The sequence below is a fragment of the Montipora capricornis genome, chromosome 6, assembly GCF_036669925.1.
Source record: "Montipora capricornis isolate CH-2021 chromosome 6, ASM3666992v2, whole genome shotgun sequence".
Lineage (NCBI taxonomy): Eukaryota > Metazoa > Cnidaria > Anthozoa > Scleractinia > Acroporidae > Montipora > Montipora capricornis.
In genome coordinates this window covers 19,636,258-19,660,725 of record NC_090888.1, presented here as the reverse complement: position 1 = coordinate 19,660,725, position 24,468 = coordinate 19,636,258, and the positions used below count along the sequence as shown (strand labels likewise).

General features: G+C 38.8%; 4 protein-coding genes across 4 annotated transcripts; 2 read left to right on the top strand and 2 right to left on the bottom strand.

Moving 5' to 3' along the window:
* The first annotated feature begins 4,474 nt into the window (after positions 1–4,474).
* Positions 4,475–6,092, top strand: LOC138051728 (uncharacterized). Its single transcript, XM_068897986.1, has 3 exons — positions 4,475–4,884; positions 5,241–5,300; positions 5,700–6,092. The coding sequence occupies exons 1-3, from the start codon at positions 4,558–4,560 to the stop codon at positions 5,754–5,756; spliced, it is 444 nt and encodes a 147-aa protein (XP_068754087.1). The 5' UTR covers positions 4,475–4,557; the 3' UTR covers positions 5,757–6,092.
* Positions 6,093–7,251: 1,159 nt separating this feature from the next.
* LOC138050327 (uncharacterized) lies at positions 7,252–11,540 on the top strand. The gene is made up of 4 exons (XM_068896681.1): positions 7,252–8,358; positions 9,042–9,101; positions 9,645–9,734; positions 10,611–11,540. Exons 1-4 carry the CDS (start codon positions 7,312–7,314, stop codon positions 10,662–10,664), a joined length of 1,251 nt encoding a protein of 416 aa, XP_068752782.1. The 5' UTR covers positions 7,252–7,311; the 3' UTR covers positions 10,665–11,540.
* A 308-nt stretch (positions 11,541–11,848) lies between these two features.
* LOC138051738 (uncharacterized) lies at positions 11,849–14,410 on the bottom strand. Its single transcript, XM_068897994.1, has 4 exons — positions 13,352–14,410; positions 12,622–12,681; positions 12,332–12,430; positions 11,849–12,200 (listed from the first exon to the last, which is right to left on the bottom strand). The coding sequence occupies exons 1-4, from the start codon at positions 14,402–14,404 to the stop codon at positions 12,144–12,146; spliced, it is 1,269 nt and encodes a 422-aa protein (XP_068754095.1). The 5' UTR covers positions 14,405–14,410; the 3' UTR covers positions 11,849–12,143.
* A 5,492-nt stretch (positions 14,411–19,902) lies between these two features.
* LOC138050925 (adenosine receptor A3-like) lies at positions 19,903–21,039 on the bottom strand. The gene has a single exon (XM_068897169.1). It carries the CDS (start codon positions 21,037–21,039, stop codon positions 20,032–20,034), a length of 1,008 nt encoding a protein of 335 aa, XP_068753270.1. The 3' UTR covers positions 19,903–20,031.
* Between the last annotated feature and the right edge of the window lie 3,429 nt (positions 21,040–24,468).

Below are 24,468 nucleotides of genomic sequence, written 5' to 3'. Positions count from 1 at the left end.
AATAAACTTCTCTTAGAGGGTGTTTACATGAAAAAAAAAAACTAGCACCGGCGCGAGTTTCACACCGGGATGACTTCTTTTCCATGATGACGAGGAGAATTCGTATCGTGTTTACCTGAAGTCACACCACATATCGATGAAATACAAGCGTGAATCAGTATTGCAAAATAAGGCGTCTATCAGGAAAAGTATGCATGTGCTACCCGTCCAGCCCACCAAGGAGGCCGATTTCACACCGGAAAGAGTGGTCGTTGCTCGTTTACAAGATACCGTTGCGAGATTTCGCGCCGGAACGTAATTTTTGCTCCGGTGCAGCAAACGGGGTGAACTCGCGCTGGTGTGAGACTCTTTTCAGTGATATCATGTAAACAAATACAGAGCTAAAAGAGGGAACGGGAGTGAACTTGCACCAGTGCGAAAGTCGCCCCGGTATCATGTAAACTCCCCCTTAGTGTTAGTCAATCTAAACTTAAAAGTTCTTGCAAAATTCATTCTAAAGAACCATAGAAATTCAGATATGCATTGGATTGGACATTTTGCTACAATTTATAAGGTTCCCTCAGATGAGTTGAACAACAGCAACCAAATAGTGGCTAATATTACCAAAGACTTTAGTAATATATTAATGCTTGTTTTTGAGGAGAGGGGAAAACCAGAGTACCTGAAGAGAAACGTAAGAAAAAACTCAGAAAAATCCTTAGAAAAAACCAGAAAAAAAATTAGAAAAAGTTGATCGAACGATGTCGAACTTGGTTTAATGGCTTAAGAGCAAATGCACTTAACCTCCACACTTCTGAAACTACGGTTCACGTTGGCAATATGAAGCTAATGCTAACAATTCATTGAAAGTGAACCGAATAAAAAGGCTTGGTTACTAAGAATGCCATCGCTTGTTAACGAAAGGCAAGCGAGTGCTGTCACCACTGCGCCATCCCTGCACCCCTACTTCAATTATTGTTGGAGGTTTTGCCGAAAATCGCAGGTTTGAGCTGATCAAACCACGTTTCTAGGTCTTATCTGGCCAAGAAAAACCTAAACTCTCCCAAAAATTGCTTACAAGTGCATTCGTTGCAGATAAATGTACTGCAATCCAATACAAACTTATACGGCGTTTAGAGTTCTGACGAAATAAACAATGATGCCAAGAAAACTCGACAATGATGTCTGCCGTAAGCTTGAATGGCGACGTGATGTGTGATTATTGAAATATGCCATTCCAACACGAAATTGCGAACGTTTTCAGGCATGCATTAAGAAGGAGAACATTTCCTAAAGTCTAACCGTTGTAAATAAGTATTTTGTCTCTCGCTCTATTTCTCTCAGCTTTACGGTGCGATTTTCCACCAAGGAAAATTACCTTACATTACATACTTAATTGACCGCTTGCGATAGGGGCTTTTCAGGGCCAATGAAACAATCAACGAAACAACAGAACACAACTACAACTGTTAAGAATCCTAACTGGCCGGAGGCAAACCAGTTGGCTATTTACAAGTGCAGCTGGGAAGTTGCACCAGGGACTACCAGGAACAAATTCAGCGAGTGGTCAGAGCGGGTCTTGAACCCGGGATCTCCGGATCTCAAGGCAAGTGCCCTAACCACTGCCTCCAAATTGCCTGATACTCTCTTCCCCAGAGACTGTCCTGCCTCCCCACCTCCACCCCGACAGTATGGACTTAAAAGGGAACCTCCACTAAAACAAAACAACTTCAAGCCACAGAACATAATGTTTGCCATCTTGAATATTTGTGACGTGTCGTGTTGCCCTATTGTTCCAGAACAATAGCTCTTTGTGTCAGAACAATAGGGCAACCACGACACGTCACAGTTCTTCAAGATGGCGGCGCCAGAGAAATTTGAAAACCAAAATAAGTGTTTTTGAAATTCATTTTTTTCGGATACAAACGCTTTCATTGGAAAAAGTTTGATCAAGTTTAATTGTAAACATTATGTTCTGTGGTTTAAAGTTATTTTGTTGTTTTAGTGGAGGTTCCCTTTAAGATCTACCACGGCTACGGCGACGAAAACGTCAACTAAAAATATAACATTGCACAATTGTTACATCTCGTTTATACGGTGACGTAATACAATATGCGCGGATTGTCGTAAAACTAAATGTATACAAGCGGTTTCAGAGTAAAAATAGGGAATGAATGGCTCACAATTGTATCCTCACGTTGTCGCCAGAACTTCAAATTTGGTGTTTTCACGTGGTTGTTAAAAAGATGGGCTGAAATGCGTGCCACACCTGCAGCACGATTATTTTTCCTCGTTTAACCAATGATATTCTTGTTTTGTGGCGTTGTCGTAGTCGTACCCGTAGTCGTTTCTTAAGGTAGCTCAAACCAGTTTCAACACTTTTAAGAGACCTTATTATTAGAAGGATTGGCACTACAGCACTTTATCACGTAACAGCAATGTTATGGAACCATTTGAAACAAAATAATCAATTATTTTCAGTCATTTTTTGACGTAACAAGTTACCATGTCAACAGGAAAGCCTTGCAAAAACAACCCTAGTCGCTCATATCTGAAAAACGACCTTGGGGACCCCAATTTTTTTATTGCACAAAAGTAATCAGCAAGCCAAGATGAAACTCTGTGGAGCGGATTCAGCGCTACCTTAACTTTTCAATTATTTAAGGTGGCTTTAAATCCGCTACACAGAGTTTTTTTAAATTTTGGCATGCTGATTAAATTGCAGAAATAATAAATGGGGGTCATCGAGTTCGGTTTTGAAATATTGAGCAGCTAAAGCCAAAATATGGGGTGTTTTTGCAGGACTCTCCTGTTACCACGGTAACCTTTAACAAAAAATAACTGCATCTTGTTCAGCAATAATTAATTTTTGATTTGGTACCATAACATCGCTGTCAAGTGATAAAGTGTTGTAGTTTCAATCCTTCCAATAAGAAAGTGCCTTCAAAGTGTTGAAACTGGTGGTGGCTGACATAGTTTGCTAAAATCGACAGGTTTGCGAGATCCCGCGTATTTTTTCGCTCTCCCGCGTTTTAAAAAGCGGACTTTTTTATCACAACAGTGCGGAGTTTAGTTTACGTGTAAAGGGTTACCGTTCAAAGTTCCCTGATGGAAGATGAACATTACGAACTTTTACCAAGCTTAAGCGGAGAAGAAGTGTCCGATCAATCAAGAGAAACGATGCGATACAATAAAAAATTACTCAGGACTGTACTGGAGATTATTGGCCTTCAGTCGTTTTTGTACGGACCTCGCTGCTCTTTGCCCATATTGTTACGACCTCGGGCCAATACCCCCCAGTACGTCCCTCGCGCTCGGTTATTAAGAGGTTAATATTAATTATATTGAGATGAATGTTGGGAAGGACAAAGGTAGTGATCAAAAACATGGCAAAATTTAACAGGATTTTATGATTGTAGGAAATTAAACACTTCATTGTTTTGTATTCCAAACAGAAGAGTTTAGAAATTCCGTCTACCTTGGAAAATAATAAGCGTGTTAAAGGAATAAAACATTGTGTGATGTATTGATGCAGTAAACACATAGAAAATAATTTAAAGGAACCACTCCAGTTGTAGCTAAAGCCGACGGGAAACGCTAATTCATCGAAAGTAAGGGATTTTTTTAAAATTGCTTTTATTAAAATTGTTTCACAGGTGTTCCAAGAGGATATTGTTTGGTCAAAAGTTATTGCTTTTTGCTAACAAAAGATGACAGCTAGGGGTTGTTTGAGTATTAAAGGCATTTTTTGGTATACTTGATGAGTTTTCGTCGTCTTTTATCTTTCTGTTCAAAATTAAGGGGCAGTAATTAAATATTGCATGGTTATAAGAATATTAAAAAAGAAACAGCATCTGTGAGGTCTAACTGTAACACCATTGTACTATCGATATTGGATTATAACAAAGTTTAATTTAGAAGTCGTGGGATGAGTTTAGGCATGTCTTCTAGTGTGATGCCTGCAGAATTCTCTTCTCAAGAGGCTAAGGCAATGTCACCCGACACTAAAGCTGAAGCATCATTGGGCGCTAGCTGCATTGGTGAGTCGAAAGGACCGGAGCAGAATGTCAACGATGGGCTTCTTCGTGCTGCTGAAGACGTATATAGTCGTCTGTTGAAAATGATGAAATTTTTTGGAGCGTACTTCGGTGATACAAACTTTAGCCGTTTTTCTAGTGACTTTCCTGGTTCTACATCTAGCGAAAAACAGGGATACATCTTTGTGTTTTACAGTTGCTTGGTAGTTGCTGGTTTGTGGTTCAATTTTGCTGTACCATTGGTAAGCATGTTCCATGAAGGTCCCATGTATCTCCTTTTATTCTTTGATATGTGGTGTCTATTGGTAGCATTAAACGGAACGGTCTGTCTGGTTGTACTTCCACTGACGGCCACTAGACAGTCCCGCTTCGAAAAATTCATTTCCAACTTATGCTTATTCCACACTGGGAGTGTTAACTTATTCTTGATCAAGTTGTGTTTCTGAACATCGGTACGTTCAAGCCCTGGAATGTTTGGGGTGGCTTTAGAATAATATTTCTCCTGTTTCTGTTCATTGGCATTGCCTTTTGGTTGTTGCCGATGATATTTTATTGCATTACATGCTTAATACTCGAAGCATTATTTGATGATCTGCATATGAAGAAGTTATCATTGGACCTCACAGCGTTGAGAGGTGAACACTGCAAACTATGCAAGGTTGTTGAACTCGCCAACAGCCTGCTTTCACCTCTTCTCTTCATGGTTGTTGGGTTGTGCATTCCGTTCATCTGTTTTGCTCTTTATTATATTGTTCATCTACCCGAGGGTGAGGCCCTCGCGTTCATTATTTTTACTCTGACATGGCTTTTTGGCTCATCCGCTATGTTAGCTGTTGTCATGGTGTTCGGATCAAGGGTGAATGATAAGGTAAGAAAGTAGACAAGTGTGCCGTAAAAACTTTGAACATTGAACAAAAAAATCTCCATATACATCCTCAGGATACATGGTTCTAAACGTTCTCTAAATCTAATTCTAACGGGGTGATATTCTTCTCTTGAATTGCAAATGTCAGATTGCCAGATTAATTAAGGTAAGTAAACAACGCCCCCAACTTTCTCTTGAATTGAGAATGCCTGAAGGACAAAGGAATCTCTTTTGGGCAGAAATCGTTCCATCTTTAACTCCATCCAAAAGCAGCGAAGCTGCGCCAATTCTTCCGACATGCGGTCATCTGAGGCTTAAGATAAAGACAATTTCTTTCTTACTTTTTGTTTTTGTTTCAGGTCCATAGCATTCAAAGGTTCTCCAGCACATGGGCAAGTCCAACGTCGGACCACAAAAAGGTGCTGTTTGAGTGACCAAAATACAAACTTGAAATGCTATACTTGTGCGCGCTCTACTCTTGCACAACATCCATTGTCCACATCACCGGTTTATACTTGTTGAACCCCGTCATAAACATCGTATCTATTTTAGTTGCATCCTAGTCATGGATGAGAAAAAAAAGAAGTTCCCCAAATTGTTTTATTTTCTACCATCGCAAATATGGATGTTCATGCTCTACATTATGGACCTGCAAGCAGAAAACAGGGGTGTTTCGATCGGAGGTGTAACAGTGATAACAAAGTCGTTGTTGTTAACGGTATATCCCCAAACTAGTGACTCACATTTTGAAGTCATTTCTTTATGTTGACATTATTGGATCCATCAATTTACTTTTCATAATTTTAATATTTTTTCAGGTTGTTGGAGTTATTATTTCATACTTTGCTGTTATGTTGTCGCTTCCGAGCAATTAAAGGAGCCACGAAGCTGCTGATTGTACAATCGTAGTTCATGAAGACAGCAACCAATTTGGATTTCACAGTCGTCAATTTTATAAATGAATAATGATGATACATAGAAAAATACATGATTGACAAATAAAATGCATATCATTATAATACACAATACTTGATAGTAACGTTTGACAACAACAACAACAACAACAACAGCAACAACTTTCGAAGTGCGTACCTATTGTAATTAGCCCTAACCCAAGACACCCGAGTCTGGTGAGATCGCCGAATGACAGAATGTCATACTTTCGTTATGTAAAAAGAACCAGAACACTGAGAAATAAAATAGCCTGACCTGATTCGATTTTTTCCTCGTAATACAAGCAATCCCCCTTAAACAAGGATGAAGCCGCGTAAAGGCCAAAACGCGCCATTTTCCCATCACTGATTTTTGGGGAGGGGTGCTTTCAATTTTCCATTTAATGTGACCAAGATTGTGTTCAGAATACGCTGTTGAACTGCACTAGTGAAACGACCTTTTTTCGTGCTTTTGATTCCTTTAAGTGTACTGAACATGACGTCAGAAGATTGACAGCAAAATTTAAATTTCAACTATTGACAAAGTACAAGTCCCCAGTTTGATTGACCATGAAAAGTTTAAGTCAAACTGAATGCATATGAAAACAAACTTTTAAAGCTCAATCGATTATAACCGTTTAAATGTAAATTCCCGCCACTTGCCTTTTTTAGGAAACTGAAAATGCGACGCCTTTAATTTTGTTGTTTTAGTTTGGCTTTGGAAACTCTGAAAATGCTTTAAATACATACCACCCATGCAGACCTATTTTACTCGATCAGCTTGCCTGCCTTGTCGATGACTTTGAGGGTTAAGATCCCAACAGCGAACTCATCTGCTTTGTTCTCAGCCATTGTTAAGGCGATCAAAGAAGTCTTATTTTTAATGTGTTTTATTATTTCTTCTTTTCTTAGTGTTGTAATCTTGATATCAAATTGTGAACGGGTGACTATGTAAGGAAATGTAAGGATAAAATAGAAAAAGTAAGTACAAAGGGAAAAAGACAAACAAACAAAATATGATAAAAGAAAACGAAAACAAATTCATATTATCAAAAGAAAATATAAAATGAATTTATTCTGATAGTTAATGAGCTCGTGATATGGATTGGGTTACTAATGCCAACTATAGGTTAGGCTTTTAAAACTCGTGAAGATTAACCCTATAGGTTCGGATTAACTCCTGAACGTTGACATCACAGTTTTCAAGCCAGTTGGGGCACAAAATTTTGTTTATTTGTTTTTTTTTACTTAGTTTTTTCAAGGCAAGTCTAATTTGAATCAAAACCCGGTGATATAAACCCCCGTGGTCTACCTTTATTCTCAACACGTATTCATTAATATTGAAAAGACATTTGAATTCAGAGAAAGCCCATAGTCAATTTATTACACCTTTCAACCCACTGACGCTGCATATGAAGGAATAAAGATGCATCGCGACCCCGACCGCTTAGAAACTGACTTTCAAGAGACACCGAATTACGTACGGGAAGTACATAAAATGCCGTCTTTCATTTCAAACGATACCGTGGTCGACGTTGAAGTCGTTGCGAAAGCAGATCCAGGGGCCCCTTCTCAGCCTACAAAGGAAGAAATGGTGAGGGCATTGCAGCAAATTTACATCCCAATAATTAAATGTTTGAAGCTGTTCGGACTGTATTTTGGAGACACCTCGTTGGAAAAGCTTGAGGAAGTGGCTTCTGCGCAGCGCTATAGAACGATTTCGTTTTCTTTCTTGCAGTGTATTGTGAGTGTGACATGTCTTTGGCTCAATGTCGTCATGGTTTTCGTCAGCCTCTGTTTCGAAGGGATCGAAAACGCTATCGTTCTCTTTATATCACTTACCAATCTCATATGGGGGCTCCAAACTGCTATCAGTGCAACTGTTTGCCTTGCCGTCCTTCCGTTAACAGAAGGAAAGCCATCACGTTTTAAAAAGTTCCTTCAAAACTTGATGGAGTTAAAGATTGATTTGGGAAAATTAAAGTCACGTTCAATCAAAAGTCTAATTGCAGCTTGTGCAGTCTGGATGATGTCGGTAACATCGAACATATTTACATTACTGTTTGTTCGGGGAATTTATGTTGGAACGTTTCAGCCTTGGAAGAACTGGTACGGATTTACAGTGTTCAACATCATAACCATCCTTACCTTTTTATTTGGAGCCTGGCTTCTTCCCGTGGCCTTCATCTGCTTTACCTGCTCAGTGGTCGAGCACTTGTTTGAAGAATTCTCTAAAAGAGTATTATCTAGCGACGCTCAAGCTTGGCAACTTGATTTGGCGGCGCTGAAAGAAGAACATCGGAGACTTTGTGGCATTTCTGAACTCGCAAGCAAAATGTTATCACCTCTTTTTCTTGTTCAAGTGGCCGCTCACATCCCGTTAACCTGCTTTTGTTTCTACATTTCTGTACATCCTCCTGATTTGATGAATACTGAGCCTTATTTGGATGAAGTGTATTACATGACCGGAACTCTGTATTGGCTTTTACTATCAGCAGTGACTGTGGCTGTGATCCTGGTGTTTGGATCAAGGGTAAACGCAAAGGTAAGCAGCGATGTAGCAGCTTTGGGGAGGTTCAATGTTATTGGCTTCCTATCCAAAACGAAAAAAAAGCGAACCAACAGAAAAAACAATTTGACTTAAGAAACAACTAAAGTTCCTACCATGCCAACTATTACCCAGTTTATGACAACTGCTACAATGCTTAAGATTAGTGGACTGGTGTATGTATATTTGCGAAAAGATGATTGACATTGTTTTGTTTATTTTGTTATGTTACGTGTGTACATAAGAGGAGTAAATCATGGTGGAAGATTCGGAAAGCTAGATTTAAGTCGTTTAGGGGCGGGCGGGCATTTTTAACAAGCTGAGCGGAGTTGTGACAAATCTTTGGAACACAGGCGAGAACGTCATTTTCGGTAAACTAGTCTCTTTGTACTTTATAACTGACAAATGCACCCTTCTGAAGTAGGCAATGTGACAGACAAAAAAATGGGCAGGGCAAGCCTTGCGAAGGTTATAATTATAAACTAAAGAGAAAAATTACTTTGACGCTAAAACTAAGGTCAAAGTGGTTAGACAAGCAAACAACGTGATTGGTTTTACCTTTTAGGTCCTTTAATCAAGCTATATAGGATTTTGCTAAACCGTTCGCGTTTTGAAACCAAACCTAAAGAAATATTTTATGTAACTGGGAATGGATAGTAAATTTCAGATTTCTTTCACAGATTCATAGTTTTCAAACAATCTTGGAGAATACCAACGTTTCTGATCAGGATCAAGTGAAGGTGAGAATCTAGTGGTTTACCAAAGCTTCCTATAGATACAAGCAAGACAGAAATGGCAAGGCATGATCGTCATGTCTGGAACTTATTCAGTTCTTTGATGGATCTCACCGCATTTTTTCCAATTACACTCATTGCCATAAAACCCCTGTTTTACAATGTATACTGGAAGAAATTTCAGGTTGTAGTTTGAAAAAAAAAACAACAACAACAACAACTTAAGAAAAACAAAATCCGCTCATCGGATAAAAACGAAAAACACTGATGAAAACACATTCATCGAAAAGTCGGGTGTCGCTTAAATTGGGTCGGTGCACAGGTATTTCGGGGACACAATTAAGATGCGGCAATGGCATCATGAGGCAAGTATTTTGGAGTTTTCAGCACTGGATGCCATTTTAGGTCAAAAACCGGACTTCCGAATGCCATTAATCGCTCTTTTGAGTGAGGCCAAAGTGTGCCACAACTTATATTATTTACTGTTATTTTATTAACGATAAAAATCGGAAAAAAGGAAATGTTAACTTTACTGTTTTACACTGACAGTTGCTGGCATTTATGTTTTATCTCAATGCGGAACCAAAGGGCCTATCCATTGGAGGACTGGTCGTGATCACCAAAAATCTTTGCTTAACGGTTTGTATATATTAACTGATTCCTATGCATGCATGATGACAATGTTGACGGAACAAGTATCGCTTATCTGAAAGTCTCCAATAAAGCGGCAATGAATCGTGGCTTTACCTTTTGCGGTAAGTTGTAAGTTAAGGAAAGCGACGTGGTCCATATTGGTAAAAAAAAAAACAAGCAAGTTCATACAGCTGTTTTCGTCCGTCACCAAGTTTCTCTGCTCACGAGTACATAAACTGAAAACAGAATTAAATTTCCAACAAATTGCACCTCGTCATTAGTGTTCTTCAAGGACCACGCTCAAGGCTTGTTCTTTGTGCTCACAAAATTAAGAAGAGCAAAAATGTTTCGTACTGGCTGATTATCTTTGATATTCTCTCTATCTTACCATAAATTTCCATAGCTTTTTCCGGTGTTCATTTGACTGTTTTGCCATGAAAGTATTCGATGGGGCCGGACTTCAATGCGACAGCTGACTGGCACTAGACTTAGTTTCATACAATGGCCTCGCTACGCTCGTACGATCGATTCTCTATTTTAGAACTGAGTAGCATGTAGTAGATGGATAAATAACTTCGTCCAGGTTCGATTCCTATTAGGATTGTTTGATTTTATTTTCCGAAGTCATTTCCCCGGGTCATTATTGAAAAATACAAGCGATACACCACAGTCTTTAATCTTTATCGCGTTAAACATTTATTATCTCCTTTAGTGCATTTACAAGAAACCCTAATTTAACTATGTAGCCTTAGACCTTTCAATAACAATTATATACATCCACCAGAGATAAACTCAACAACTCTTGAACTGTATTTTGTTCAGGAGTGGTAATACTAGTAATAGGACAGATTGCTCTAATCTTTGGCATCTATTTGTCTGCAGATTGCTGGAGTCATCGTGTCCTATTATACAGTTATGCTTTCACTGCCAAGCTGAAGAATAAAAGCTGAACCGTTAAGAAAATGGATTTTTGTATTACTAAACTTTCTAATGTTTTAGTGGTAGTGAGGTTTCACGGAAATGATCCTCTTAGTAAAGAAATTTGGAAGTTTTGATGGGACCATTTTAACTTCAGCACGATGGCACAGTAGGTTAGTGTGCAGCCTTGGTGCGAGAGGTCCTTTCAGTGTAGCTTAAGTCGGTTGAAATACCCGTAAAACGGAGTACGGATGGAGAGTGGGGAGTAAAATGAGCGCGCACCGTCGACCTCAGGTTTGTCAGTTGAATTCCAGTTACGAGTTATCGACGTTAAGTAAGGTCAGGGATAGCTGCGGCTTATGTAAACAGCATTGGATTGATGAGAGTGTTCAACTCTTTTGGAGGTGCAGCAATGATGATAAAATAAACATAGCTCCCCTCACATATAGTGCCTCACTCTTTTCACTAAGGTAGAGTTTGTGGAAGAGGCAAATTTTCTAAGGAATGGTGCGTATTTTCACCAAAGAATAGAATTTCGGCCAGAAAAGTTCCTTTAGGTACTGCTCGCTTGAAAAATATATATTTGAGAGGAAAGAAATCGCTCCAATAATGACATCAAAAGCAAAAATATTCGTTCCGTTTTTTGAGTAGGAATAGTCAGTTTACTCCTCGCAAAAATTCATTGTGAAAGCAATAGTAAAACAGATACCTCGTTTCACAGATAAAGGAAATGACTAATTGTAAAATAATGTGTTAACAGACTGACTGTGTCCCCTTTTAAAATACTTGAAAGGGTGGGTGTTTTTGAAAGCTTATGCCAAAATAAAATATCAAAAGAAATTGCATTTTGAACCTTGCTCTTGTTTCTAAAAAAGGTAATAAATGCTTGTATAATTATAGCTAGTCTGTAAGGAAAAAGTCCACTTTTGTTTTTCAGATAACATTTTCTGTGACCGTATATGAAATAACAAGGAAAAAAATTGAATCGCCTCACGTAGCTATTTTTGTCCTGTTTTCCGAGGCCTCCATAGGTGTTTGAAATATTTGCATTCGATCCCACTCGACTCCAAAAGTCTCTGTTGTCAAACGTAGCAATGAATATTTAACAATTATTCCATGAGCGCGCGTTGGATATGAGGTGGTAAATAGCCAACAAGGCGCGTTGCGACCAGTCCCGTATCAAATAAGCGCGAACGGAATAACTGTTTTATTAAAATTTCCTACATTTCTGAAATGTTCTACTTACACAACGGCATGCAGGAGGTTGTCTCCATTTTTACAAAACGACCGACGACATAAGGTCATTACGGTATATGAGCTGATAACCGAGATTGAGTGAGCCAATAAGGAAGCTAGAAATGCACTGTCCGAAATTGAAAATTTAATGATGTGTATTATTATATTAAGTATGCATTATTTATTACATTGGCGGCGACCGCGAAATTCAAATGGTTAATGTTTTCATAAGCTGGTAAAATCAGCAGCTTCTTGGTTTCTTTATTTGCTCGGTAGGGACAACATAACAGCAAAGTATGAAATAATGACTCCAACGACCTGAAAAAAGGAAGAAAAAGTAGATAGGTGCACCCAACAATTTGAAAGTAAATGTTACCAAATGAATTTATAACAATATGAATCCTATGAGAGGATGCCTCTCTTGATGAATCTTAAATTTAACAACTTACCGTTAAAAATAACGACTTTGTTATCACAGTTAAACCTCCGATTGAAAGACCCTTGTTTTCCGCTTGCAGGTCCATGGTATACATCATAAACATCAGTAACTGTGATGGTAAAAACAAAGCAAGAATTTAATGAATGTTTGTTTTTGAACTGGATACAAATATTTATATCAAATAGACACCATCATAGGGCGGGGTTGATCACGAATAAACCGATTTAGGATGTTTTGCAGGAGTAGAGGGTGTCCAAGTATGACATTTCATAGTTTGTATTTTGATCGCTCAAATAGTACCTTTTTCTGGTCCGATGTTGTACTTGCCCATGTGCTGGAGAACCTTTGAATGCTATGGACCTGAAACAAAAACTAAACGTGAGAAAACAAGTTGACCTTATGACCATGTCGGAGGATGTGGGGCATAAAATTTGCTTTGAGGTCTGTGTTCGATGACAGTGTGCAATAGAAAAAGTGCTGACATTACAATGCTTAGCAACGTTTAGATGGAGTTTGAGGCTGCGGTTGCAGTGATTTCTTCCCAAAAGAGATGCCTTGTTTCCCTGATGTCCTTATTCTCTAAGCATCAGATGATCATGACGAACGACGTGGTGCACTGAAAAAAGTTTGTTGGCGGTGAATGTTGGACAACATTATTGGTACTCTCAGCAGTGCATTCAATATCCTTCCCTGGAATTTTGATTCTCAATTGCAATGCTTCACTGCATTTAGATGGAGTTAAAGATTTAATAACTTTTGTCAAGAAGAGATTCCCTCTTCTTTGTCGGGGGAACTTATATAAGGCATTTTCAGTTCAAGAGAAGAATAAATTGTGTATAGAGTGAGGTTTTGAGCCTTGTTTCGTGAGTATGGTTGTGGGTATTCTTAATTTCCTACTGTTAATTAATAAAGATAAATCTGCCATCTTGAATTCAAGAGAAGAACACCACCGTATGAAGTCGACGCAGAGAGTATTTAGAACCTTGTATTCTGAACATAGTAAATGTGGACTTTTTTTCTAATGTCTTACCTTATCATTCACCTTTGATCCGAAAACCATGACAACAGCCAAGAGGGCTGATGAGCTAAAAAGCCATATCAGCGTATTAAGTAGGAACACGAGGGGCCTTTCACTCTCTGGTAAGTTAACAATGTGATAAAGAGCAAAACAGATGAACGGAATGCACAACCCAACAACCATGAAGAGGAGAGGTGAAAGTAGGCTGTCGGCGAGTTCAACAACCCTGCATAGTTTGTGGTGTTCATCCCTCAACTCTGAGAGGTCTAATGATAACTTTCTCATGTGCAGATCATCAAATAATGCCTCGAGTATTAAGCATGTAATGCAGTAAAATACTATTGGTAACAGCCAAAACGCAATGCCAATGAACAGAAACAGGTTATTTATTATTCTAAAGCCAATCCAGACATTCCAGGGCTTGAAAGTACCGGCGTTCATGAACACAACTTGATCTAGAATGATAATACCTGCTACACCAACTACCACGATAAAGAAACAGAATATGATCAAATATGTCCGCGTCTTCGACTTCACATTTTGCAAGTTAACACTCCCCGTGTGGATTAAGCGTAAGTTGGAAATGAATTTTTCGAAACGGGACTTTCTTGTGGCTGTCAGAGGAAGTACAATCAAACAGACCGTTCCGTTTAATGCTGCCAATAGACACCACATATCAAAGAATAAAAAGAGATACATGGGACCTTCATGGAACATACTCGCCAAAGGTATAGCAAAATTGAACCACAAACCAGCAACTACCAAGCAACTGTAAAACGCAAAAACGTAGCCCTGTTTTTTGCTAGATGTAGACTGACCAGGAAAGTCACTAGAAAAGCGGCTGAAGTTTGTATCACCAAAGTAAGCTCCAAACAATTTCATAATTTTCAACAGAAGACTATATACGTCTTCAGTAGTACGAAGAAGCTCATCGTTGCCATTCTGCTCCGATCGCTTGGACTCAACAATGCATCCAACGCCCAATGATGCGTGGTCTTCAGTTTCGTCTGGCATTGCCTTAGCCTTTTGAAAAACGAATTCTAGAGGCATCACTTGAGAAGACATGGCTACTTATCCTTCAACCTCTAAATTAAGCTATCTCCCGATCCAAAAGAGAACACACTGACTCAAATTTTAATAATCTTCTCTAAATTAGTCTCTCTTGCTATTAATTTTTAATGTGGTAATAAATGAGCTGGGTTGTTTTTCTTTGGGTATGTAATATTTCATACATACAATCCGCACTCAATACACTATATCATTTCTATTTTTTAACCGATCTCTGTGCTACAATATAAAAAAAATCCAAAATCGATAACAACAATGAAGTGCATCCAGTCTTATTCCAATGGGTTCAAAGTCCCTCTACAATCGTAGAGGTAGAGCATTCGAATTTTCAAAAGTCATATTTGAAAAATTAAGAAATCTCGATCAGGGTTATTTTTCAACGTGCCTTTTTGATTGGTGCTAGTGGGGTGCATCCGTCAGTTTGAAATTATTCTTCAAACGAATGTCAATTCACAGAAACAACTCCTATGATCTTCAATAACATGGGAAAGCACAGCTGCTGTTTTCAGTAATTATTCTTTATTTTTTTTCTTTTCATATTTTATTAACATACAATATTTCACCCCGGCTTTGAACAGAAAGGCACGAGGAGACGAACACTAATCACAAAAATTAGAAAGATTCCCTGGCCCTCCATTTCTTGTTAAGAAAAAAATGTTTGATTTGACAATATCCTCTTAGAACACCAGTGAAACAATTTTGTTAAAATCAATCCTGAAAAGATCCCCTAATTTCTAATGAGTTAACGTTTCTCTCACTTATTAAAGTTTTATTTACTAGGCCTTTGAAGATGCTTATTATTTCATTTTACAAGGTAGAGTTTCGTAACTCCACTGTTTGGAATAGAAAGCATTTGAATAGTTAATTTTCCTGTTATAACAACTAAAAAGGACGTCTGCTGATTTTGGCATATTTTTCATCACTGTCTTTGCCAGTTACCAACTTTCATCTTATTAATTTATTTAATTAATCATCGCATACCGTTTGAGGTAATACGAGTTCAAGAAAGATTACTTCAGTTACAAATTCAGTGGTCGAGTTCATGCAAGAACGTTTTTATAAGATGTAGTCTATAATTGTAATGATGGAATTATAATACTGCCCGGAAAAACTGGGTGCTTGGGTTGTTTTTTCGTTTTCTTTTTCTTTTTTAATTCATTAAACTGGTAAACCTGAGACAAAAGCTGAAACCTTACTGCACTAACTTTATTTCTTTCACAAATTAAATGAAAATGTGACAAAAGGGTAAAAAAAACCCTCCAATATCTGTTTTGAAAGTTATTTGAATCATTTCGATCGAGTAGCAATTTACAACCCTTATATTTTCATTTTGACTTGAGTACTGCTGTTGTCTCAGGGGCCGTGAAGAGGGAGGGCCTGGGGGACTATATATATATATATCCCCCCCCCCCCCTTGCACTTTTTTTCTTTTTTTCTACGGTGTTGTTTTCTCCTAAACGTTTTCCCCCTCCCCTCACACTTCCGTGAACAATACCAAAACCTAGCCCCCTACTATCAAAAGTACTCTGCGGCCCCTGTGACAGTTTTCACAACAATTTTGTTTGAAAAATTAGAAAATCATTTCAAACTCCTGTCTTCACATTCCTGTCGACTTTGTCTCTCTATGTGCGTAGTTCCGTTTTATTTAACAGATTCAGAATGCGAAACCGAATGGTATGTTAGGTCTTTGCAATTTAAGCTTTTCATTGAGAGATCAAATTCCGAAAATGGCATGTTTTGACAACCTTTGAAACACGCGAGAGGCTTATTAACAATTTATTATACTTGTTAATCCCAGTCAACAAATTAAAGTTTATGTAGATTCAATCTTTTGAAGACTTCGATCTACGACCGTGAAAGTTTCGAGTTGCGTTCGTTCAACGCCCGTTTGGAAAAAGCAGTACAGAAGCTGGCGACATTAAAAACGAGTTTCTGGAATATAAAATAACTTGATACCGCTTCCAGGGTTCAATGCGTGAGTATAAAGATCGGTGGGAAAATTCATCAACGGGTTACCGTTATTAGAGGCACTGTTAAAGTTTATTGTCTACGAAATCAAAGCAAAGAATTTGTGCGTAAATACAAGGACGTGGTCTGGGTCACCTCACTTGATAGATTTGTGGTATTCAGTTGATTAATTTTGATTATACATAGTTGATCAGTAGTAATTGCAAATGACTGCATGCGCTTCAATGAATATTAAAACACCGTATAGTATTTAAATTAAAACGGCTAACGTTTCTGAATGTGAATGATCAAAAATCATGACCTTGAACGCTGACCATTTGTGCGGATCATACCCATATCAAACTTTGTTGAGTACCTCCCCCTTCCCCCCTCTCCCTCCCCCTCCGGGATTCTAATCCAACAGGAAGGCGAACAGCTCTGGATTGAAAAAGCAAAAACTGGTTCTTTTAATGATGATGATGCTTCACGATGAAGAGTAGAGTAGAGGAGAGGGTTATCTCTGTAGAGGTATATTACTAGTCTTGTATTTGTGATACTCCATGAAGTTTCTTCGCTTCGCTTTTTTTATTGTCAATTATCTGCACAGAATCTTGCTCTACGCCTTCGGCCGCCATTTTGAAAGTGAGTTCGCAATGAGTTGTGGATGAGAAAAATAAGCCAATTTGATTGGCCAATTGAAGACACGTCATTTCATGGCAAGCAAATTTCAGTACACACCAGGGAGCTTGCTCCTGAAACAGACTCGTGCAACAGATTTGCCCCTGGAGCTTGCTCTCTCATATCAAACCAGTTTGATATGAAGGAGCAAAACTCGGGAGCAAAAGTTTTGTTGCGCAACATAATGTTTCGGTTTATAGAGTCATCCAAAACACAAGCAAAGAGTCACTTGAATCGCGATAAAGAACATTGCATGCAATAGTTTGGTTGTTCAGTTTTAGAAGAATCATAATGCATATTGCAGTTTTGGATATGAAGATTTCCCGCCTCTCAGACATAAAGCTTACCTTAATAATTAAGTTGAAAGTTTTGATGTCTTGATGTACAATGCAGATCGCTATCGAGAGAATGATGCAGCTCTTTTCTGAGTCTACAATTATAACGAAGTTAATTGAAGTGAATATCATGCACAACTTTACCCTCGTAAAGTAATAATTAAATTGTTGTGCACATGAGCTTCGTTTTGATTTAGAATTCAATAGTCAGTTACTAAAACAGAGTCAAAAGGAAAACGTTGTTATAGCGATTTCCGAATGACTTTGAAAAACAGTTTCGGTAAGTGTTCAGCCAGTGGATAAAAAGATCAAAACGTGGCCTCTTCGTTTTCCCGCCAAAGCAAACCCTAGTAAGGGGAAGGCATTGTTCAATTGGGCAATCATGTTGCAGTATGACGTCAAAGCGTAGTATCGGTTGATTTTTAGAACGTTCTTGGGCATGAAGTTTTTTCACCTGAGCGTTCGCTCAACCAACCAAAAGCCGCGCACGTTTGTATCCCTTCGATAAACCAATAAAATCGTTCTATTTCAGTTCGTTTGTTGTTTCTGTTTTGTTCGCGCGTTTTCATTTCAAGGTCATACGAAAATCGCTCTATATAATCGAATGACGTTTTGGTGTTATCGTGACGCAGTTTTCAAGTTCCAAAAGTGTCTGGACAATTGAACTGTCAGAATTTTTTTTTCTCGAGCGCTAATTGGTCGAAACTGTAGTCGATAAGAGTACAGAAGATGGAAACGACTTCATGGTGTTGCGATTTGGTTTCTTTTTCTCGCGCGCGCGAATTCAGCGACCAAGAAAAAACAACGCAGAAATGGACGTCAAAAGCTTTTAGTGTTTAATACTGTTAAAATATTCCATATCGATCATAGAAATGACGTCAAAATGTTCAAAACTTCGCAGTGAAATCACTTGAGTTTTGAACATAATACACCAATATGTAGAGAAAAGTGACCTGCTGTTCATATTAGGGGTACTTCATCCCTTACCCATTTTCCCCACAAAAATTCTGGTCTAGTTACCTGCTTTTATCTAAGGGGCTATGGGTTGAGACATGCAAAGTTGTGCAAATAGTTTTGCTCGAGTAGAGTCCGATTTGGCCTTAATTAACAGTGTCTGAGTTCCCCAATTGGCAACATTTCAAGCACAAAATAATGGGACTTGCTTTTGCACTTCTTAATGACAGAAAAGTGATTGCCTAGGTCTTTTGGACAATGTAGTGTTTTTCCTTACGTTGTTTACCAACAAAGGAGACTATAAATTGCATCGCACTGTTGGTTTACAAGAAGGGGGATTTATCTCTTGGACCTTGAGCTTCACCTGAATTTTCCTTTTAGCGAAATCTGGTTGGATGCCTGTGCGGATCTTGCGGCAAGGGCCTTTTTACTGGTTACGAGCTAAGTCCACCAAAACGTAACCTTTAAAGGGCAGAACTATTCGACCTCCAGGGCTATCTGAAGGAGCAGACATCGGTAGCTGGTCTTCGGCCTTTCAAGCAACAAAATAGCTGATGCTAGTGTCAATAGGATGCTGCGGATATTTAAGTCAAGAGAGAATTCGTCTCAATCGGTCACCTTCTTCGGAAATCTACGACCAAAAGGACGATGTAAAGCAATACGCGCGATCGAGCGTGGTTTTCGGCTGAGCCGTCGTGTATGGCGCAATCGACGTGGCAGAAGTCCCGTGTTCGTAGGTTTTAGGTAGACCTTAGTCTCGACTTTAGACGCTATTTTCAGAAGCTGCATACCGAGGGAAGGAAGTACACAGTTGTCTCTGTTTCCACCGTGAATTTAATTGAAAAGTGGCAGTTAAACCTCTAACAATCCTTTGGTAAATTTGCACAGCTTCGCTTTTAAAGAGGGAACGCATTCCAAGGTAAAATGTGGTTTTCCAATTTTTTTTATTTTCCGTCAACTACGCGGCTGTCTCTCTGAGCCTAATTAGAATCTGTATTCATTGATTATCTTATGTTCCCAACAACAACCACTGGCTCAGTATAAAATAGCCTGATTAAGCCATCCCGATTTGACCCTCGGACATACACGCAAATTCATACCCCCACCGGGATACAAGGGAGGGGGGAGGGGGCGGATGGACCCCTTCCCGGAGTTCTTTATATGTCGTAGGATTTTGAAACGACTTTACCTTTAGTGGAAAGCCTTTGATCTTCTTAACAAGATGCGGTACATTTTTGGGGTGGTGGCGCTACTGGAGGTCTGTGACGTCACCAACAATGGTCGCCACCTTGGCCGCCATCTTGGATTTTACCAAGAAATAGAAATCAGGTTAAAACCTCCACAAATGGTAATTTCTTCTGCTTTATAAATACATGAAAAAAAAACACACATGAGCAAGCACTTTCCATGATTTTAGTCGTAAGATTAACTTTTATTGTTGAAAGAAGTTGGAAAACACTTATTTGTACCCACAATTGGCTTGACCGCCGTGATTCATGCTACTTATTTACGTCATAGCTCGTAACCATAAAAACTGATTATCACTAAACTTGTCTCAAAACGTGTGCGAGGGATGAACGAACAGCTACTGAAAAAGTTAAGTACTAATCTTACATCCTCTAGGGGACATCCGTCCGAGGTTTAACAGTCAGTGTGATACGTGAAATGTGCACCGATCACGAAGAATGCAGAAATTATACATCTTGAGTCTTACTGAAGCGGTATCTCGTGATTCAATCTTCCAAAAACTCGTTTCTCAATGTTTTCAGCTTCCGTGTGGTCTTTTTTAAACAACAGTTGAATAAAAGCAATACGAAACTGTTTAATTCTTACACAGAAAATAATTGGGTTCAACAACGAGTTGAGAACTGCTGCAGCTCTGGCTGTGAAAAGAGCTATGTACGCTAAATTCACTGAACTGATGACATAATTTGATACCAGAGCTCGTGCTACTATAAAGGGCAAATAACACAGTATTAAAAAGAACAGAACCGTTGCTGTCAGTTTAGATGCTTTTTTCTCCTTTAAAAATTTCTCCCTGGCTTCTAACGAGACTTGCTGGCTAGCGATTTGTTTTTTATGCCGACTTGTTTCGTGGTAAAGCAAAACTTGGCAGAAGAAAATAGTGGCGATGCAACAATATATGACAAAATTGTCAACTCTAAAGTAAAGGTTATCATCAACTATTGATAAAGGCACTGTTAATGATAACTCTGCGATCCACATGAGAGAGGATAAACATATGAGGCGATTCTTTGTGACGATGGTTTCGTACTTCAGGGCATGTTTAATGGCAATGTATCTTTCCACATTCATCATGGTCAAGTGGGACAGTGATGCACTACTTAATACTCTCAAAGCGATTGTCGCTAACAGCGTTCTTACACAGTACGTACCAGAGGTGTTTCCTCGCAGTTCTGCGATCATCTTAGAGATAGAAAGAGGTTGGCCGATCACTCCCATAGCCAGATCAGTTGTCGACAAGCAGGCGAGTGCAATGTTAGTGTTGGTATTCAATCGGTGTTTAGTCGCAACAGCGATTATGACCAGTGCATTCAAAACAGTTGTAAGTGGACAAGTAATGATGTTGACGACGGTGATAAAGACAAGCCAGCCGTAAGCTTCCGGAGTAGTATGATCGAGAGTTCCTTGCGGAATCGCTGGATCGCATCCACGAACTGTGCTCGCCGCATTTGCAGAGGCTGAACTTGAATTCATATCTCCTTTTTGGTTGAGCTTTTCTAAAGATGTCTCTGTAGCCTAGGTAGGACTATCTGATTTTGTTGGGGTGACGATCTGTGACTCACTTTTATCTACTTTAAAGGATTACTTTTTTCGTGGGTGTTAATCATCAGAGCTCAAATGTCGGAAATAGTCTTCTTAAGAAAGAATTTACCTTTCATGGAAAGATTTCCTTAGTATTAACAGAAAGATGATTTTAATGGCATCAGCTAAAAGTCACCAATCCAGTTGGACAAAAAATACAGGCCAGAATATTTTTAATTAAAAAGCGTCCTTGATCTCTGTGCGAACGTGCCATTCGGTGCATTTAATATTTTTATTCCGATCGAAATGACTCAAGAAGACATTATAAGGAGCTTATGCAACGACGACGGCGACTGCAATGAGGTCGTCCCAAAAGCGATATAGGTCTAGCAAAGCACCAACTTGGCATGTGCGTCACGCTCTTTGGTACTTTTCTTTGCAACCACTGCACGCCTACGATGTGAAAAAGCCTACTTTCACGTTTTGTGGAGCACGTGAAAACAAGGCTGTAACGACTTTTTGTTTTAAATTTCCTGAACTTCGATTCCGTGTTTTAGAATCTAACTTCGGAAAAAAGAATCTTTAAATTTGACGGATAGAACAAGATGGAATAAGGGCGATAATGTTTGAAGCAGCGCAAATTCACTAATATATTTCATTGACGTTTTCGTAGCCGTCGCCGACGTTGGTGCTGTCTCAATGTCTATTTATTATTGGTCAAATATTTTCCGTTTTAATTTAAAGACACTGAACAATACCCACATTACAACACAATGCCTAAAAAAACTGTTCCCGCAACAGCCACCAAGAAAAACCCAAGAAAACCCAAAATATCTGAATATTGCTGAACATGGCGTTTCATCCGTTGTATGCTGTTTTCATTAGCGAAAATAAAATTTAAAAAAATTAGAATAGCCAAAAAGCGTCCAGAACACTTCACCAACAACAAATTTCTTCGTTTGATTAGCCAAATCATGACTAAACACAATCATTAACTTGATCATATATACATCAAGCGTTTTCCAATTAAACGAAATTGGAAAGACTTTTTCCGCCCTTTTAGGTAATTAGATGCAAAGTGATGTCAAAGTAGATTTGAGTTTTAAGCACCTCGAATTCACATGGTTTAATACAAACTTATTTTTTTGTATGTAAAATCTGCTTCAAAGCAAACAAAGCTACCAAGGGTAGCAACATTAGAAAATAATGTAGCAGTAGAATTTTATCAACGAAGTCTTAAAAGATCACACACATGTATGGCAGAGTATACGCCTCTAAAGTGGTGGGGTTTCTCAAGAGCACCTCCTGGTCAAATGGGTTTCATGATAAAACATTGTTTAAAGCCAGCGAGAAACATGATAAACTTAAATGAACTAGCCTGAATTTTTTGGCATGTTTTTCAAACGCTTCAGGTTGCTATTCAACGGTCACGTGAAGATCGAATACGCTTTCATCAGTTGTTGTTTTTCGTTTTTTGCAAGAACAAGGAATCTATAAAGGAATCGGAGAATAAGCCAGGTTCTAAAAGCCATAGGGAATTTAGGCTGATTTCGCGATGAAAATAGACACCATTTTTGCCGTTCATTCATTCGTTATTGTAAAAACTCATTTCATGGCAACTTGCCAATGCCACTAAAAAAAATAATACAAAGTTGGCAAGTAAATAAAAAATCTAGGATATCTTCCGTTTCCTTATTGGCAAAAAAACTGCTGTTTTCCTTTCCGCCTCAAAAAAATTTACGGGTGAATATCGCACATATTTTGTGCGTCATTCGTTTGTCTTCCTCTACTTTTACAATCAGCCATACAGCCATTTTTTTTCCCTTTTAAAAACTTTGCTCATTGTATCCGGACTGACTGTCTTCATAGTCGGGGAGCTAATGTATTTCCGTGGGCATTTTATGAAAAAGGCAAGTTATTAGTCTAGTTATGTTCAGTGGACAATAAGGAACCCAAAAAATGTTGTTGACAATTTTGAAAAGCATTAAGAGAATATTTATGGAGGTTTAAAAAGTGACCTGAAAACGAAATGAAAACGAGGCTAAAACGTTACAAGAGGCCATACCTTTATTTCCAGTTCAAGGAATCCCAACCAAACTCTCCAAATGCACTAAGGAGACAACCTTGAATCCAGTAGATTAGATATATCTATTAACAAAGGTCGCGTGATGGACCTAGTACGAGATCGAGGCTGATAAGCTATGAGTAAAAATTATAAATCTGTATAGTGGAAATCGTGGTCTAACTCACGAGATATACCAAGTAGACAGTCCTGAAGCTGGTTGAAGTTGCTATAAGTCCTAAACTTTTTTTTTCCTTGATGAGAGTCACACGATTGACCTGGTGTGGAAACGAGACTGCTAAGTTCGCTTGATAAGAGGATAAATTCATATTAAGTTCTGGCCAAACCATGTTGTATGCAAAAATGTATACAGGAGCCGGCTCCCGTATATCATAAGTACGGTAACTAGAATAGCCACGGTGTCATTAATTACAATGAAAGAGGACTGGGATCTCACTACAGTCACTACCTACTGGTTAGCTGACATTTGTTATCAAAGTAGCAATCCGCCATATTGAACTTCCGGAAGATATAGTGCTGTAGTCATGACTAAAAAGGTGGTGAACTATAGTCTTTGTTTGATATGTCAAGAGGAGAAAAGCGAGCAGTTTGTGCACAATTCAAGTCCACATGAAAAAATTCTGATATCTACGGCCCGGCGACAGTGAAACAGATACTTGACGGGAACAATGCCGGGTGAAACGGCGCATGTTGTCACTCTTCAAGCATTATTGGCGCTATACCAGAAGGCATTTATTCAGAGCACTCAAGAAGATTCAAGGAGCGTCGCAGATCTCTCAAAAGAAGTTACTGATGCATGCACCCAAGCAACAAATTATGGACTGAAGGAGGCAGACTATAAATTGCTAAAAACTGTTGAGAAGCAAGATCTTGTGGTGACGTGACAATTCATGCGCAGTTTATCAGAGCCGTGCGTACAAGTGACTGGAATCTACACCTTCAATCTCTTCAGGACTTCACCAAATACTTCTTTGCCCATGATTGCCTGAATTACGCCCGAATGATACCACTGTATCTTGCAGAAATGAATTGTCTACCAAACAACCGATCCAGATGTCTATAGTGAGTTTCTCTCAGGAAACTGGGTAGTAGATAAGACCTCTAGCGTACCATTCTGTGCGCTTGGTGTAGATCATGCACTTGAACATGCATGATATGTCAATTGATCGATGAAAGTAAAAGCAGGCCTGGATGGAATCACGCTTGACCAAACTGCACGGATTGCGGCTGAAATGGCAAATATTGCAGATCAAGCAAAATATATGGCAGGTTTAGCTTCCAAGATCCAAAAACGACAT

Coding starts and splice junctions, on each gene's coding strand:
- LOC138051728 (XM_068897986.1), top strand. CDS start 4,558: ATGATATTTTATTGCATTACATGCTTAATACTCGAAGCATTATTTGAT. Junction 4,885..5,240: donor GATCAAGGGTGAATGATAAG/GTAAGAAAGTAG, acceptor TTTTTGTTTCAG/GTCCATAGCATTCAAAGGTT. Junction 5,301..5,699: donor CAACGTCGGACCACAAAAAG/GTGCTGTTTGAG, acceptor ATATTTTTTCAG/GTTGTTGGAGTTATTATTTC.
- LOC138050327 (XM_068896681.1), top strand. CDS start 7,312: ATGCCGTCTTTCATTTCAAACGATACCGTGGTCGACGTTGAAGTCGTT. Junction 8,359..9,041: donor GATCAAGGGTAAACGCAAAG/GTAAGCAGCGAT, acceptor TTTCTTTCACAG/ATTCATAGTTTTCAAACAAT. Junction 9,102..9,644: donor CTGATCAGGATCAAGTGAAG/GTGAGAATCTAG, acceptor TTACACTGACAG/TTGCTGGCATTTATGTTTTA.
- LOC138051738 (XM_068897994.1), bottom strand. CDS start 14,404: ATGTCTTCTCAAGTGATGCCTCTAGAATTCGTTTTTCAAAAGGCTAAG. Junction 12,682..13,351: donor GATCAAAGGTGAATGATAAG/GTAAGACATTAG, acceptor TTTTTGTTTCAG/GTCCATAGCATTCAAAGGTT. Junction 12,431..12,621: donor CAACATCGGACCAGAAAAAG/GTACTATTTGAG, acceptor TTACCATCACAG/TTACTGATGTTTATGATGTA.
- LOC138050925 (XM_068897169.1), bottom strand. CDS start 21,039: ATGAATTCAAGTTCAGCCTCTGCAAATGCGGCGAGCACAGTTCGTGGA.